Source organism: Thalia democratica, chromosome 7 (genome assembly GCF_965202585.1).
Source record: "Thalia democratica chromosome 7, ktThaDemo2.hap1.1, whole genome shotgun sequence".
Lineage (NCBI taxonomy): Eukaryota > Metazoa > Chordata > Thaliacea > Salpida > Salpidae > Thalia > Thalia democratica.
The window spans coordinates 45,427,619-45,443,348 of record NC_139171.1 but is presented as its reverse complement, the minus strand read 5'-3'; the positions used below and the strand labels follow the sequence as shown (position 1 = coordinate 45,443,348).

The 15,730-nt window shown below is 26.2% G+C and overlaps 1 protein-coding gene across 1 annotated transcript in view; it reads right to left on the bottom strand.

Moving 5' to 3' along the window:
* Positions 1-9,043: 9,043 nt before the first annotated feature.
* Positions 9,044-15,730, bottom strand: part of LOC145841388 (WD repeat-containing protein 90-like) — a 46,527-nt gene continuing 39,840 nt past the window's right edge. The window contains exons 33-36 of the mRNA XM_082948749.1: positions 15,338-15,511; positions 10,678-10,872; positions 9,925-10,050; positions 9,044-9,371 (exon numbers count right to left, since the gene is read on the bottom strand). Of these exons, the coding sequence (XP_082804875.1) occupies positions 9,114-9,371; positions 9,925-10,050; positions 10,678-10,872; positions 15,338-15,511 (753 nt within the window). The 3' untranslated portion in view covers positions 9,044-9,113. The remainder of the gene's footprint in view (positions 9,372-9,924; positions 10,051-10,677; positions 10,873-15,337; positions 15,512-15,730) is intronic.

The window sequence follows — 15,730 nt, the reverse complement described above, 5'->3', positions numbered from 1 at the left end:
ATTAGTTTCTTTGTGAACTATATTTGGAATAAAATAAGCTAAGCTTATTTAAAACTTAAAGTTTGATTTTGAAAAACAGTAAAGTTGTTATTAATTAGACATGAAGTTTTTAAATGTCTTTTTATACCATTTTTAGAAACTATAGTACAAAAAAAAAGTTTTGTAAAATTTTTAGAACATACAAATACACACTCTTTTGTGTCATGTCGTATTAATCTATTACTGAAAACTTCAAGATCTTAACGTTTTACATATATAAAAATTTAATAATTTTTTAAGCTGTTTTAATCTTTAAAAGCTATGGTCATGTTAGTTAGACAATGCTTCTAAGCTTTTAATAAAGTTGTAATAATTTACCAAAGTTTTACACTACTTGATATTAATTTATCAATATTAATAATGATATTATAAATATAGTTACTAAGTTTAGATTTAAATCTAATAGGTGTAATATACTATATTAGTTGTTATGCAACATAACATATTAAAGAATTTAATAACGAACGAAAACAAAACTGGTACAGGTATTAGCAAACTGAAGTTGTCTGCTTAAATGCCTAGAAAAAAAAAACATAATGAATACTATATAAATCTTTAAAATGTTAGTGGCAAAAATGTTTTTTCTAAATCTTCAAAAGAACTTAATTATACATAACACTAAATTTAAATCTTTATGACATATAAATAAACCAAATTAAGCAACTTAATGAAAAAAAAAAAGACTAAATTGGTACAGGTGTAAAGCAAATTAAAGTTGCCTGCTTAAATATCTCGAACAAAAAGTTAACATAAAAGATACTATATAAATACTCTAAAATGTTATTGGTATAAACTATTTTTCAAAATTTTTAAAAGAACTAAACAGCACACAACAATGAATTTAAATCTTTATGACATTAAAATGAACTTATTTAAACAAATTTATGAAAAAAAACGAATAATAATACAAACGCTAGTTATTAAAGGTTATGGGCAATACCTCTAAGGTATTCTAATATAGTTTTTTCAGAACGACTATTTACAATTCTTTTCAACCTCTGGTCAAGATCTCTGTACTGTTTTTGTTTCTTTTTTGGAGGTTCACCTGCGTTTAACCTCATAATTTCCAAGCTTTGAGTTTTTTGTTCCTTGACAATTGTCTGCACACACTTAAACACGCCAGGGTTGGCACACTGCATGTCGGACTTAAATCGTCTGTGCCAACCCTCAACACAGTTGTTTGTCCGGAAGCAATTTGACCTTGTTCTTTCGTAAACACTCCAAAAGTTTATCGGAAAAAGTGGTTCTCGACCTTCGGCACCGATGTAAGTGTGAACGAAATACTTAACAATAGGTTTTGCTTCATTTGGACAACCCCTATGTTGAAGCAAAAGATCTGAGGCTAAAGAAACATCTTTGTTTACATTGTTTAATGTAGTGAGAAGTCTAGTGTATGTGTCCTGTGTTTTGAAGCAGAGCGTACACTAAAGGGAATACAGCAGGTTTTTCGTCTAAACTTGTCTCCATGACTTCTCCATGAATGGTATATAGCTGATTGAAATGCCTTGTTGGTGCTGTACTAAATGTACCATCTGACATGATTTTTTTGCACCTAGCAAGCAACTCAAGGTTTTTATGAGTTGAAAAAATGATTATCCTTGAGCCAGCTACTTCATTTAAAAAATCATGGAGAAGGAAGTTAGTACTGTCGTCTAATGTAGTTAGATATTCTGGCAATATTAAGTCCCGCAAGTTAGTTGGTTCGGGAACAACATTTCCAGCTTTTTGTCTCGCTTTCCTACTTCTTTGTTTTAACGAATCTCTGTTTGGTAATTGCATTCCACAACTTTCACCAGCTACCTTCAAGGATCTACTGACAGAGTTTTCTGTGCTAACAATGCCAGTTTTGCTCAATTTTTTCAACTCTTCAACAGCTTTACGTACCTGTTAAATAAAGTTGTTTATTTCAGCAGCCCCAGTTAATAAAATTTTTTAAATAGATTTTTTTTAAACTGTTATTTACAAATAGATATACCTTTATTTTTGATGGATTTGGTAGATGAGAGTGAGACCCTACCTCTTTTATGACCTGATTTCCTCTGATGTGTAACTGAAAATTTATTAGTAGTAACTTATAAGATGATGAACTATAACAATTATCTTTAATATCTAAGACAAACCCTATGTACTAACAATAAAAACATTACTACAAAACTACTTAATTATTATTATTGATGGTAAACACAGGGTTACCACTCAATTTTTCAAAAATTTTCTAAATTGTTTATAAAACCCCAATTTTTACCTAACTTAATGACAAAAGTCAGATAAAAATTGGGGTTTTTGAAAAAATTCAGGAATTTTTTTTTTAATTATTACATTTTGTCTGCAGGGTTGCCACTCTTTGAGTCAAAAAGTCTTCCCTGAGTGACCAGAAACTTCCCTGAGTAACCTTAAACTTCCCTGAGTTTTTTTTTATCCTTAAAAAGTAGCCACAAAATTTAAAAATTTCTAAATAAGAACTTAAAAGTAATTAAAATTAATTTTCTTGAACAAAATATTGAACCAGATTAATTAAATCTCATTTAAAAATCAAGCAAAAAATTTACTGAGTTTTTTTTAATCTTAAAACTTCCCTGAGTTTTTTAGAAAAAATCAAAACTTCCCTGAGTTTAAAAAATAAATCGAAATTCCTTGAGTTTCCATGAGATTCTCTGAGATTTTTTTCAAATTGAAAATTCCCTGAGTTTTTCCTGACATTTCCTGAACTTGTGGCAACCCTGGTTAAAATATATTTTAAACAAATGATTATATAAAGAAATAAAAAAAACTATCCTAGTATTAAATTTGCAACACAGTTTATTTAGTCTTTACAAAAAGCTAAAGTTCTGTGCCTATATATTATATGTATATGTAGCTTTTTTATAAGTCTTTAGACAAAAGTGCTGTGAATAACTGTTAAAGATGTAACTCTAATGAAGAAACAGCAAAAAAACTGCATTTTTTTACAATAATTTTGTATATTTTACATATACATAAATATAAATAACTTAAAACAATTATTTTATAGTAGTTTACAAAAATATTATTAGATAATCTTCTGAATAATAGAATATATATGAGTTGTTTCAACATAAGACAACAAGTAATAATAAAAAGCATTTTATAAAATTTTATTGAAAAAGTCCTATTATAATAAACAAATAAATTTAAGATTTGCAGACTAGAATAATGAACTAGTTAAAGTTTTAAAATTACCCTGCCTAGACATTTGATGTCCTTGTTATAATACATTTCACATGTATAAAATATTAAGGTGGGGTCTCTTTTAGATGCCTTGGCTTTAAAAAAAGAATGCCCTTCAAAGCAAGCGACCGTTTTGTTTTTCTGGTTTTTTGTAAATGTAACTGACATACTTTGATTTTGTTAGTAAAGTGATCTAAAATTTATTACCTCAGTAAGTATTACAGTTGTAGTGTTCACAAACTAAAACTTGTAACTATTAGAAATCTTTGTTAAGAAAAGGTCACTAATTTACTTTAGATAGTTACCTTTACTGTATTGCCATTTAAAGATTTTTCAATATTAACTTTAAATTAAATATTTATTAATTTTCGGTTTTATTTGTTAGACAAAATTTTCACGCTTTTAAAGTTAATTTGTCTACTAAACAATTTGTTATAACAATAGTTGTCTTTACCGTTTAAATTCGTTATAACCAATATAAAATTTTGTTTAATTTTAATATTGTTTCATTTTTAATTAAATTACTTAAAATTTCTTAAGTTTTAACAAATGGACTTTTTTTATATGAAGATTATATTTAAAAAAAATAGTGGTAAATAATAACATTTCCATTTCTATGAATTAAAAAATATCAATTAACAATATAATATTGAACAGTAAATAATAATTTATCTTACTTAATTACAATTTCTATGCAACTTTATATTTATAAAAAAACATAAAACGTTTACAACTAATTAATTAAAAACATGCAGTTATAGCTTTTAACTTAAATTGTCAGAAATTAATTCAAGAAAATTTATGGCATGTAAATTAAAAGTTTTAGATTAGAAAATTTTAAATTTAAAATTTAAACGTTAACCAAAAGAGATTAAATTTTATAAAACCACTCAATTAATCAGTTTCAAAACTAGCCTTAACCTATTAATAAAATTAATAATACGATTGTTTAAGTTGATACAGTCTGGTACAAAAATTCATAAAAATAACTTATACTTGAATTTAAACTCTCTTGTCTGAAATACATACTTTTTTTAATGAACATATGTAAAAATAGAACATTTTAATAATAAATTAAAAATGTTATAAGTTTTTTTTTCGTAACATTTGTTATAAATATAGTGTCATTTCTAAAAAACTAAACTTATTTGTTTACTACTACAATTCTAAAGTATATAATTTCCCTAGCTCAAGTCTAACTACTAACTTTTTTAGTTGCAATTTACAAGCTATTTGAGCAAACTCAATGAATTGTAGAGTCGATATTTGTTTTTTTAAAGGACTTTAGAATTCATAGAAAAATGTTTAGCTTTTTAATTTGTACTATTACTTAAAAACTAGCAAATTAAGTTGTTATCTAATTAAAAATAACTTATAACTTTAGTTACTTTAGACGAAACAATTTTTAGTTTTTTCAAAAATAGATGGTTTATAAAAAAAACCTTTAATAAAATTAAATTCAAATAACTTAAACACTTTGAAAAAAAGATAATAGCAGCTAAAATTATTGTATAAATTAAAAAAAAATAACTAAAAAATATTTGTAACAAAAATTAGATAGAAAACAATAAAATTGTTTTAAAACAGTTATTGATTTCTTACATATTCCTCATTTATATTTTTAGTAAATTAGTTTTCGTATTTTTATATTAAAATTTATGTTCTTTTTTTAAAAATTACTAATAAAAGAAACGTCAATAAATTTTTACTAAACGACAAATAAAAGCGCTCAAAATATTTGGTCCTAAGTCCTCTTGCACGAACATACCTTAAAGTTATCGAGTCGCACACTAAAAATATCTTTTAACGTCTTTTCCACGTCGAAAACAATAATGTTTAAAATATAATTAATAGGTGATAGTTTTTCCAAATTTAACAAAGAATTTTTATTTTATTATCACGTAGCAATTTTATATAATTCTTTATCTATATTTTATTTTTTATAAACACTGTTAGTTTAAATTTTTTATATAATAAAATATTGAATGTAATACTATTTTGAAATTTAAGTAAAGCACAAAACACAAAACTTTTTACATCAAAAAAAAAAAGCTCAAAAATTTTAGATTAATATTTTAATTTTCTTTTTGTAACATTTTATTAACATTTTTATAAATTTACATTATTTGGTATTTGATTTTTGTAATTTTCTTTAGTTTAATAAATGTTATTAAAGATTCTTCTAATTTATAAACTTCTATAGTTTTGATACTTTAATTTACTATTAGTTATCCTTAGTAAATATTTTTATTTAATTATGATTGACTTTGGGAAATTAAATTAGAAGGAAGTTTAAATGGATTAAAACTGAGCGTAATTCTTTTTTTATTTTTTTTTAACTTCTTTTTTTAAAAGTAACACCAACACTACTAACATTAATAAATTATAAACATTTTAAATACTTGTAAAGCTACTATGAATATTTTTTTTATTTCTGTTTAATTATATTGTTTAACTTACTTTTTTAATTATTTTAATAAGTAAATCAAAATTTCTTTCTTTATAAATACTTACTCTTTTTTATACCAATAGTTGTTTAAACATATAACTTTATTCAACATTACAAAATTCTATTAGAAATTAATTCTTATTTCGAAAAAAAATGAACTCGGGTTGATTTTGATCGGGTGGATTTTGAACCGGGTGGATTTGATCGGGTGGATTTTGACTCGGATGGATTTTGATCGGGTGGATTTAGAGTCGGGTTGATTTTGATCGGGTGGATTTTGATCGGGTGGATTTAGAGTCGGGTTGATTTTGATCGGGTGGATTTTGAACCGGGTTGATTTTGATCGGGTGGATTTTGACTCGGGTGGATTTTGAACGTGTCCCGGTCATATTAGAGATTTGAAAGTCCACAGGAAAAAAGGCACCGAACTGTCGAAATACACTTGGAAACTAAAAATCAATAACACTGAATACAATATTAACAAGAACATTTTACAGGGCATCGGAGAAATAAGGAATCCGCAGAAAATCTGAATGATCTGTACCTATAAGAAGATGGAAATAGCGAAGGCTGACGGGGAGCTCCATTAAAAAAAGGAACGAGCTAAAGTTTTCATTTTAAAAAGGTTTTTTAACTTATTAAGATTTGATTAACACAATATAATTTCAAACTGTACACGTAAATATTAAAAACAATAAAAGTAACCAATTTAAAATTTATAACACTATTAGATTTTTTAAGTAAAGCTCTTAATTATGTCACAGTACGATAGTTAACTTTTTATAAACAGTAAAAGCAATAATTCACTTTAGTGTTTTAGCTAAAAGATTTTTTTTTCAAAAATTTTACAAGCCTGCTATTTGTAAGTATGTTTCTGTTTAAAGTTTTTTACTTTATAATATTATTAAGTAGCTTATATTTTGCTAACCTTAGCGTGAACTTGCCTGTCAATATTATGATTTTTCTAAATTGATAATTTAGAAAAAAATTTTAGAATTAAATTTTATTTTGTTGTTTTTTGCACATAAACGCCAGTTTTATTTCAAGTTTATCCTTATGTCTTCTTGCATACTTATATATAAAAAGTTTACAGATTTTTTACTTAAGGATCTTATTTGATTTATTTAAAACGAGTGAAACATAGTTTTGTTAATAAAATTAAAAATAACAAGTTGTATGAAAAGTATTAAAAATAGATTTCGGAAATGCCATGGCTTAGTAGACAAACTAGAAAAATAACAATTTATTTTTTGAATGTTGTGGGACACGCTCAATTCCAACCCAGCACAATCCAACCCGCACAATTGTCAGCCAAATATATAAAAATAAAGAAGTATACATAAATAAGAAAAAAGTTATCGACCAAGGGTATAAGGGGTAACACAGTTACAGTGAAAACGAAACATAAATAAAAATGTTTTTGGGTGGGGTTTGATCGGGTAGGAATCGATTTGGGGAACTGCGCAGATGGAAGTTGTGAGTATACTGAACTTTATTGATCTGAAAATTAAGATTAAAATGCAGTTAAAGCTCTTTAGCAAATTTTAAAAATGTATTCACAGTATAAAATATGTTAAATTGCGTGAGGCAGTTTGAAGGATTTTGCAAAGATCGATTTTGATGTCTTTAAGTTTTTGATCAGCAATGAAATAAAATATTTCAATTAGGGATATTTTAAAGTTTTGTTTTTTACAAAAAAAAAATAATTTTTTTGTCCTTAACTTAGTAAAAATTAAACATTAAGGTACTTTGCCGACAAGGTACGGGATGTATATGTATACTTTTTTAAACCATAGATTTATTATATTTTAAGAAGGTTATAAAATTATTTTGGAAATTTTGTAAAATATGTTTTTTTAAAGTTTTTTAGATAGTTTTAGCTGATGTATTCTTCGAAGATAACCCATAGAACTCATTTTTTAAGTTTTTAGAATAATTTCATGGAAATAAGCACTTTTTCATTATCAAAAATTTATATTTTATACCTTCTAAGCATTTACAAACTGTTACAACACAAAAAAAATTAAAATATTTGTTTACATTGAAAAAACTTTTATTCCTTAAAACATTTACAAAAAAACTGTTTCTTTTATAATTAATTTATTTTTAAGCAGTAAACTGTTTTGAAAACATTTCTTTTGTCTTGAAAAAGGTATGTAGTTTAATGATAAATAATTTGACTGGAAGCTTTTTTAATTTTTGAATATTTAAACTAGATGTTATACATACAAGCTTTTTTAGTGAATATTAGGTTATTTTAAACTTGTATTGCATGTTATTTTTAGATAAATAAACTAATTACAAATAAAATGAAAAAAAAAATTATCAGCAAAAAGTCATTTCTCGGAGAATTTTTTTATTTAAAAGACATAAATAAAGTAAATGATTGTTTCTAAAACGAAAAAGTTATGAATACAACAAGTAAATAAAATAGACAGGTATAAAATACGTTATTTAGCAATCTAAAGTTTCTTTAAATCTAACAATAAAGCTAAAAATATTACTGAGTCAACGGCAAATTAAGTATAAAACAAGTAAGCAATGCACAATATAGATATAAACTACTTGAAACTTATTTTAGTGAGAAAGCATCTAAATGTTTGAAAATGTATTCATATTAACTTATACACCTTTTTAAATATATATAAATTTGAAAAAGATATTTATGTTTATACATAAGAACACATACTTAAACTAAAAGATATTTAGACACAGTGTATAAAAAATACGAATATTCTTACAATAAAAAAATATTGAATTGGTATGAAGATAACAAAGATGGACAAAAATCAGTTATCAGGCATGTTTAGTATCGTAAAAATGTAATGATAAAATTGTTTTTATTATCTTAAATTGTAGTTTTTTAAATTGATACGATTATTAATTTAAATGAAAAAATTACACAACTTTAATAATATTTATTTGAAAAAACTGTTGTAACATGTTTTATTTTAATATGCTATTAAACATCTATTTTTTAATGTTAAATATGAATACATTATAATACAGTACTTATTTGTAAATTGTTTGTTGCAGTACAGTTTTTTGTAGAAAAAAAGTATGTTAAGTATCTAAATTATAAAATATATCATAAAATAACATATTTTTAAAGTAAATTGTTATTTATTATAGAAAACGTTATGACCTCTACAGGTTTTAAAGAAGACTTTTATAGTTTAGAGTAAAAAAAGTTATATTTCACTATTAGTTTTTTTGACTTTTTTTTAATTTTAAGTTATTTTCTCATATATATTACTCTAATTATTACAAACAATGTTTAACTCAAAGCGTCGATAAGAAAAATATAATAAGATAAAAAAAAAATTAGAAATACAAACTAAATTATTATATAAAAATGATTTAAGCCATAAAGTATACATTTTTACTTAAAAGTTTTTTAAAACTAAAAATATATTAAAAACAAGCGTTATATTTTTCTTCAACTACTTAAAGCGTTATCATTTAGCGTTAGTTCCCACACATAAATACTTCCAAATTTAGAGGTTGAAACAAGCTTGTTTTTGTAAACACACAAATGCTGAACGGATGATGAATGAAGCAAATAATCTTGAAATGTAGCGTGCTTAAGATCTAAAAGCTGAACGAGCCTGGAGTTAGTTCCCACTACGGCGATGTTCACTTCGTCTAGCAGCCTCATACAAGATGGCCAGCGTGATATTGAAGTTTTCTTTACAATCTAAAGTTAATACAACAAATTTTAATCTAAAAAGAGAGTATTCGAGCAAAGTAAATATACAAAACTTAACTCAAAAACGTGATGGGTTTAGCAGAAAAAACACAGAAAATATTAGCAGAAGTGTGTTTGTAAACGTATACTGCTTACTATTTAAAAAACACAAAACTGTTTGTGTTAAAGAACAGGGGTTTTAGAAGCGAATCAGTAACATGTCGGCCGTTAAATTTTAAATTTTTTACACTTATCTTGATCTTTTCTTAATCCATGAATTTATCACTTTAACTTTTATTACTAAACTTTCTTGTTTTTTATTACTTAAACAACTATTTTATAAAATTACATTTACACCCCTAACAATTAATTATTCTGATTAATACAGTCAATAAACTAAGAAATTTAATTTAAAGTTGAGTGCAAATTTTTGTTCAGAGCAAAACTAATTAGGTAAAATTAACATGCAGCATTATTAAAATAGAGTTAAAACTAAGTTCATATTTTTTTATATACAATATTAATACTAAAACAGTTTTATTACGGTGTTAAAAAAACATACTTGTTTTTTTGATAAGCTGTATTGTTGAACAGATTTGTCGAGTCCGTATCCCGTATAAACTAACAAGTCTGAATCGGTGGGATGGAAAAAACATAAACTTGGTGGATTTTCCAAATAATGCTGATTCTTTAAAGTTAAGAAAAGTAGAAATTAAGATTTACACAATTGAAAAATTTTTACATACTTGTACTTAAAAAAGCAATTAACAACATTATGGCATTTAGCATTGTATAATTGATTTGAAAAAAACTTTAATTTGATAAAACGTATTTAAAAAATAAATAAAAACCTTTAATTATAATATAATAATTATGAATTAATTTGATATTACAAAATTTTAATTACAAGTTGAATTCAACACTAAGAATTTTACGAATTCAAATTAAAAAATATTCTTAGATAATTTAAAATCAAAAAACTAGTTCCTAAAATATTTTCACTTAAGATAAAATAGTTGTTCAAATGACAATTCAGATTCTTATAAAAAATAATTTAAGGGCCGTACTTTAGAAAACTAACTGAAATAAAAATGTTAAAAATTTATATGATAATCTAATAAAAAAGTTATGATGGTAAAAGTTGAAAAAATAAATCATGGAAATAGATAAATCATAATAGCTCAAACTACAAACTCAAAACTTAAAATATTGGAATTTGAATTGTCGTGCACCCTAAAGACTCTGTAATACAACTATATACTGTAACATAAACTAACAACAAAAGATGAAAATAATACTCTACTCAATATTTTACTTTTTTTCGTTTTTTGTGCATTTTGCCATGAACAGTATGTTTATGCGCAGGAAAAGTGAGCCAATCAACTAGCGGGAAAAGATGATTCGACCAATCACAAGACCACACACTTACTCTTCTATTATTTGCCGCAAACAAGCACAAATTGTTACCGTCGATTGTATTCGCCATCTTACTTTGATATTTTTGTATGTACTGTTTGAAACGTGTAACATTGAATACACAATACACAATGGTCTATAAACTTAAATTAAAACAAAGTTTTTAAAATAATTTTACTATTTTACTTACGTAATAGCTTTTTTCCGGTGCATAACTTACTAAAAATATATAACACAATGCATTTCATTTTATGTTCTTTAAATTTATTTAAGTACTTTCAAGTAGGACTCGTCAGAAATTGTTTCCTACTGGATTGGAATGAAAACACAATTATGATTAAAATAAAAAAATTATGATGGTAAAAGTTGAAAAAATAGAAATTGTTTCCTACTGGATTGGAATGAAAACACAATTATGATTAAAATAAAAAAGTTATGATGGTAAAAGTTGAAAAAATAAATCATGGAAATAGATAAATCATAATAGCTCAAACTACAAAAATAATTTTACTATTTTACTTACGTAATAGCTTTTTTCCGGTGCATAACTTACTAAAAATATATAACACAATGCATTTCATTTTATTTTCTTTAAATGTATTTAAGTACTTTCAAGTAGGACTCGTCAGAAATTGTTTCCTACTGGATTGGAATGAAAAATTAAAATTGGAATAAAGTTAAACTGCAGTTTAAAGTTTTAAGATATAAAATGACGGAATAATCAAATGTTAAAAATTAAATAAGTGCTAATGCTAAACAAATTTGGTATACTAATAAAACTCGGTAGAATTAAAACTATCTAAATAAAGAAGCGATAAAAATTTTAAATTAAAACTCTGCTTAAAAATAAAGTTTAACAAGAAACTAATTACTTTAAAATTACTAATATAAGGATTTAAAAAGTCTAGTTTGGTAAACGAACTTTTTCTGCTTACATAAACTGGGCCTTAAAGATTGAATACATAAGGCTTCCAGAATATGCAATTGAAAAGAGTTCTCTGCTCTCACTAAGACTGAAAAATGGCCCTTTTTATAATTTTTAACACGCTCAGGATTGTCCAACAAATGTTGCCCAATCGCCGAGAAGTATTTTTTAGTTGGTTTCTCAGAACGGCCATCAAACCACTTTTTCAAGACTTTCGGAACATGTTGATCGATTCTTACATGAAACTTTTGAGATGTTTTTCCCACGTAGTCACTACCACAGTGGCAACTAAATTTATAGATGATGTTACTTTTTTCATGGGTGGGAGAAACATCTTTGTAAATTCCATTTAGAGGTCGATCAGTATACAAAACTGTTCTTAAATGAACAGAGCTGAAAACTTGGCTTATTTTCTCTGAAATTTTCTTAGAAAACCTCTCAGAAATATTTCCAAGGTAAGGAAGTTTTAAGTATACTGGACACTTCTGAGGGCCAATCATTTTTAAAGCTGTTGAACTTCTAGCTCTTGTTATAACTTTCGAAACTAAGTTACATGGATAACCAAGCGAAAGGAAAGTGTTTTGAAGTGTTTTCAACTCGCCTTCAAGAAAGCAAGGAGAACAAAGTCTGGTGAAACGCTTCACCATACCCGATAAAACTCCTAACTTCTGTTTGACTGGACCTAAAGATGCCCACGGAACAAATAATGCTTCTAAATTTAATTTACGATGAATTTTAGTTAAAAGTTCCCCCTCAGCTGATCGTTGGACACAAACATCTAAAAAGTTTAACGAATTGTTGTGTTCTTCTTCTTTTGTAAAACTAAGATTTTTGTGAAGATTATTAAGATCATTAAGAAAATTGGAGCTCTCTTGTCTATTTTCAAACATAACAAAAGTGTCATCTACGAATCGAAGATACATGAGAGGACTTTTACAGTTCAAAATTAACTTACTTTCTAGGTAACCAACAAAAATATTAGCCAAGATAGGACCTAAAGGTGAACCCATTGCAACCCCATCTATTTGTTTATACATTTTACCTTCAAAACTAAACTCAACACCTAACACAGCCATGTGTAACATTTCTTTGCACACAAATTCCGGCATCTGAGGGTGTTTTAAATCGGAATGATACAATACCTTTAAGCAAATTTCAATAACCTCCACTACTGGAATACTAGTGAACAAGCTTTTGATATCATATGAAATCATATAGCTACTTTTGACTTTGGAACGAGGAATTAGACTAATTTTTTCTATAAATTGGAAAGAATCTTTAAGAGAGTAATTTGAAAATTTGTGTAAAACTGGTGCAAGTGTTTTTACTAAGAATTTTGCCAAATCATTTTGTGGCGAACCTATCATTGATAAAATTGGCCTTAAAGGGCAATCATTTTTATGAACTTTAGGAAGACCATACACTTTCGGACGTTGTGAGCCTACCGGTCTGATTGAATTATACGTAATTTTACTAATGAATTATTTTTGTACCAACCTAACATTTTCCTTTGATAAGAAAGTTCAATGCGTGCTATGAAATCAAAAGAGTTCACAGAACCTATATGTTTGAATTTAGTGCAATCGTTTAATATATTTTCTATTTTACTAACATAATCAGAAGAATTCAAAATTACAACACCAGAACCTTTACCCGGTTTTGTGATAATAATGTTTTTGTCATTTTTAAGTTGTTTAAGCTCTTTTATGCAATTCTTAATCATTCTGAAATCACCTAAATCAATTTGTGTACCACTATAACTATGTGCAAAATCACAAAGTTTGGCATCTAAACTGTTATGAGCTTCAGTACTTACAGGCTTATGATGGTTTAACTGTGCTGACAAATATTCAAAATTACTAAAGACTACCTCACGACTTATGTTTCTTTTTGGTATTGAAAACTTGGCTAATATTTTTGTTGGTTACCTAGAAAGTAAGTTAATTTTGAACTGTAAAAGTCCTCTCATGTATCTTTGATTCGTAGATGACACTTTTGTTATGTTTGAAAATAGACAAGAGAGCTCCAATTTTCTTAATGATCTTAATAATCTTCACAAAAATCTTAGTTTTACAAAAGAAGAAGAACACAACAATTCGTTAAACTTTTTAGATGTTTGTGTCCAACGATCAGCTGAGGGGGAACTTTTAACTAAAATTCATCGTAAATTAAATTTAGAAGCATTATTTGTTCCGTGGGCATCTTTTGGTCCAGTCAAACAGAAGTTAGGAGTTTTAACGGGTATGGTGAAGCGTTTCACCAGACTTTGTTCTCCTTGCTTTCTTGAAGGCGAGTTGAAAACACTTCAAAACACTTTCCTTTCGCTTGGTTATCCAGGTAACTTAGTTTCGAAAGTTATAACAAGAGCTAGAAGTTCAACAGCTTTAAAAATGATTGGCCCTCAGAAGTGTCCAGTATACTTAAAACTTCCTTACCTTGGAAATATTTCTGAGAGGTTTTCTAAGAAAATTTCAGAGAAAATAAGCCAAGTTTTCAGCTCTGTTCATTTAAGAACAGTTTTGTATACTGATCGACCTCTAAATGGAATTTACAAAGATGTTTCTCCCACCCATGAAAAAAGTAACATCATCTATAAATTTAGTTGTCACTGTGGTAGTGACTACGTGGGAAAAACATCTCAAAAGTTTCATGTAAGAATCGATCAACATGTTCCGAAAGTCTTGAAAAAGTGGTTTGATGGCCGTTCTGAGAAACCAACTAAAAAATACTTCTCGGCGATTGGGCAACATTTGTTGGACAATCCTGAGCGTGTTAAAAATTATAAAAAGGGCCATTTTTCAGTCTTAGTGAGAGCAGAGAACTCTTTTCAATTGCATATTCTGGAAGCCTTATGTATTCAATCTTTAAGGCCCAGTTTATGTAAGCAGAAAAAGTTCGTTTACCAAACTAGACTTTTTAAATCCTTATATTAGTAATTTTAAAGTAATTAGTTTCTTGTTAAACTTTATTTTTAAGCAGAGTTTTAATTTAAAATTTTTATCGCTTCTTTATTTAGATAGTTTTAATTCTACCGAGTTTTATTAGTATACCAAATTTGTTTAGCATTAGCACTTATTTAATTTTTAACATTTGAGTATTACGTCATTTTATATCTTAAAACTTTAAACTGCAGTTTAATTTCATTTCAATTTGTATTCATTCCAATCCAGTAGGAAAAAATTTCTGACGAGTCCTACTTGAAAGTACTTAAATAAATTTAAAGAAAATAAAATGAAATGCATTGTGTTATATATTTTTAGTAACTTACGTAATAGTAATACGTGTAGTTAAATACTTTAAAGACAATAATATATTTAAATTAAAAGTTATGTTATTTTATCTTTGTTTTTTATAAAACTAATAAAAATACTACTTTCTTATTATCATGTATGATCAAAATCCAAAAAATATAAATAAAAAAGAATAATACTTTTGGTAAAAAAGTTAGATATAAAATAATTTTGACTACACTACATTTATATAATGAATAAATATGTCTACCAAAATAAAAATAATAACTTTTAGAAATAATTTTACTGAAGAACAAAGTAAACTTTATGTAACGTATTGATTTCAATTCACTACAACTAATCTTAAGCATCTTTAATATAAAATTAACTTTTTTAAAACTGACTTTATGTGGTGATACTTGTATATTGTTGATTTTAGTTCTATGTTCGCTGTCAAATTGATGTATAATGTTTGTGCTGACATCAACAAATGCAACGGATCCTTTTTCATCACAACAAATGATCTGATCTGACGTAGCGAACTCGACACATGTTACAGAAGTTTCGTGAACTTTAAACTTTTTCAATTTTTTTAGCTGTAATATTTTTTTTATTTGTCATGTACAAAAATTTTAATTAAAAAGTTTTCTTATAGTAAAAAGTATAAAGATGTAACACTATATAAATCAACAAAAATATCGGCGAAAGTCTGCAGAGCAGAAGCCTGGACTTTCTTATGCTGTGAAACATTTTAATTTTGGTCAGTTTTGCACTAGTGACAATTTTGCACAAGAGTA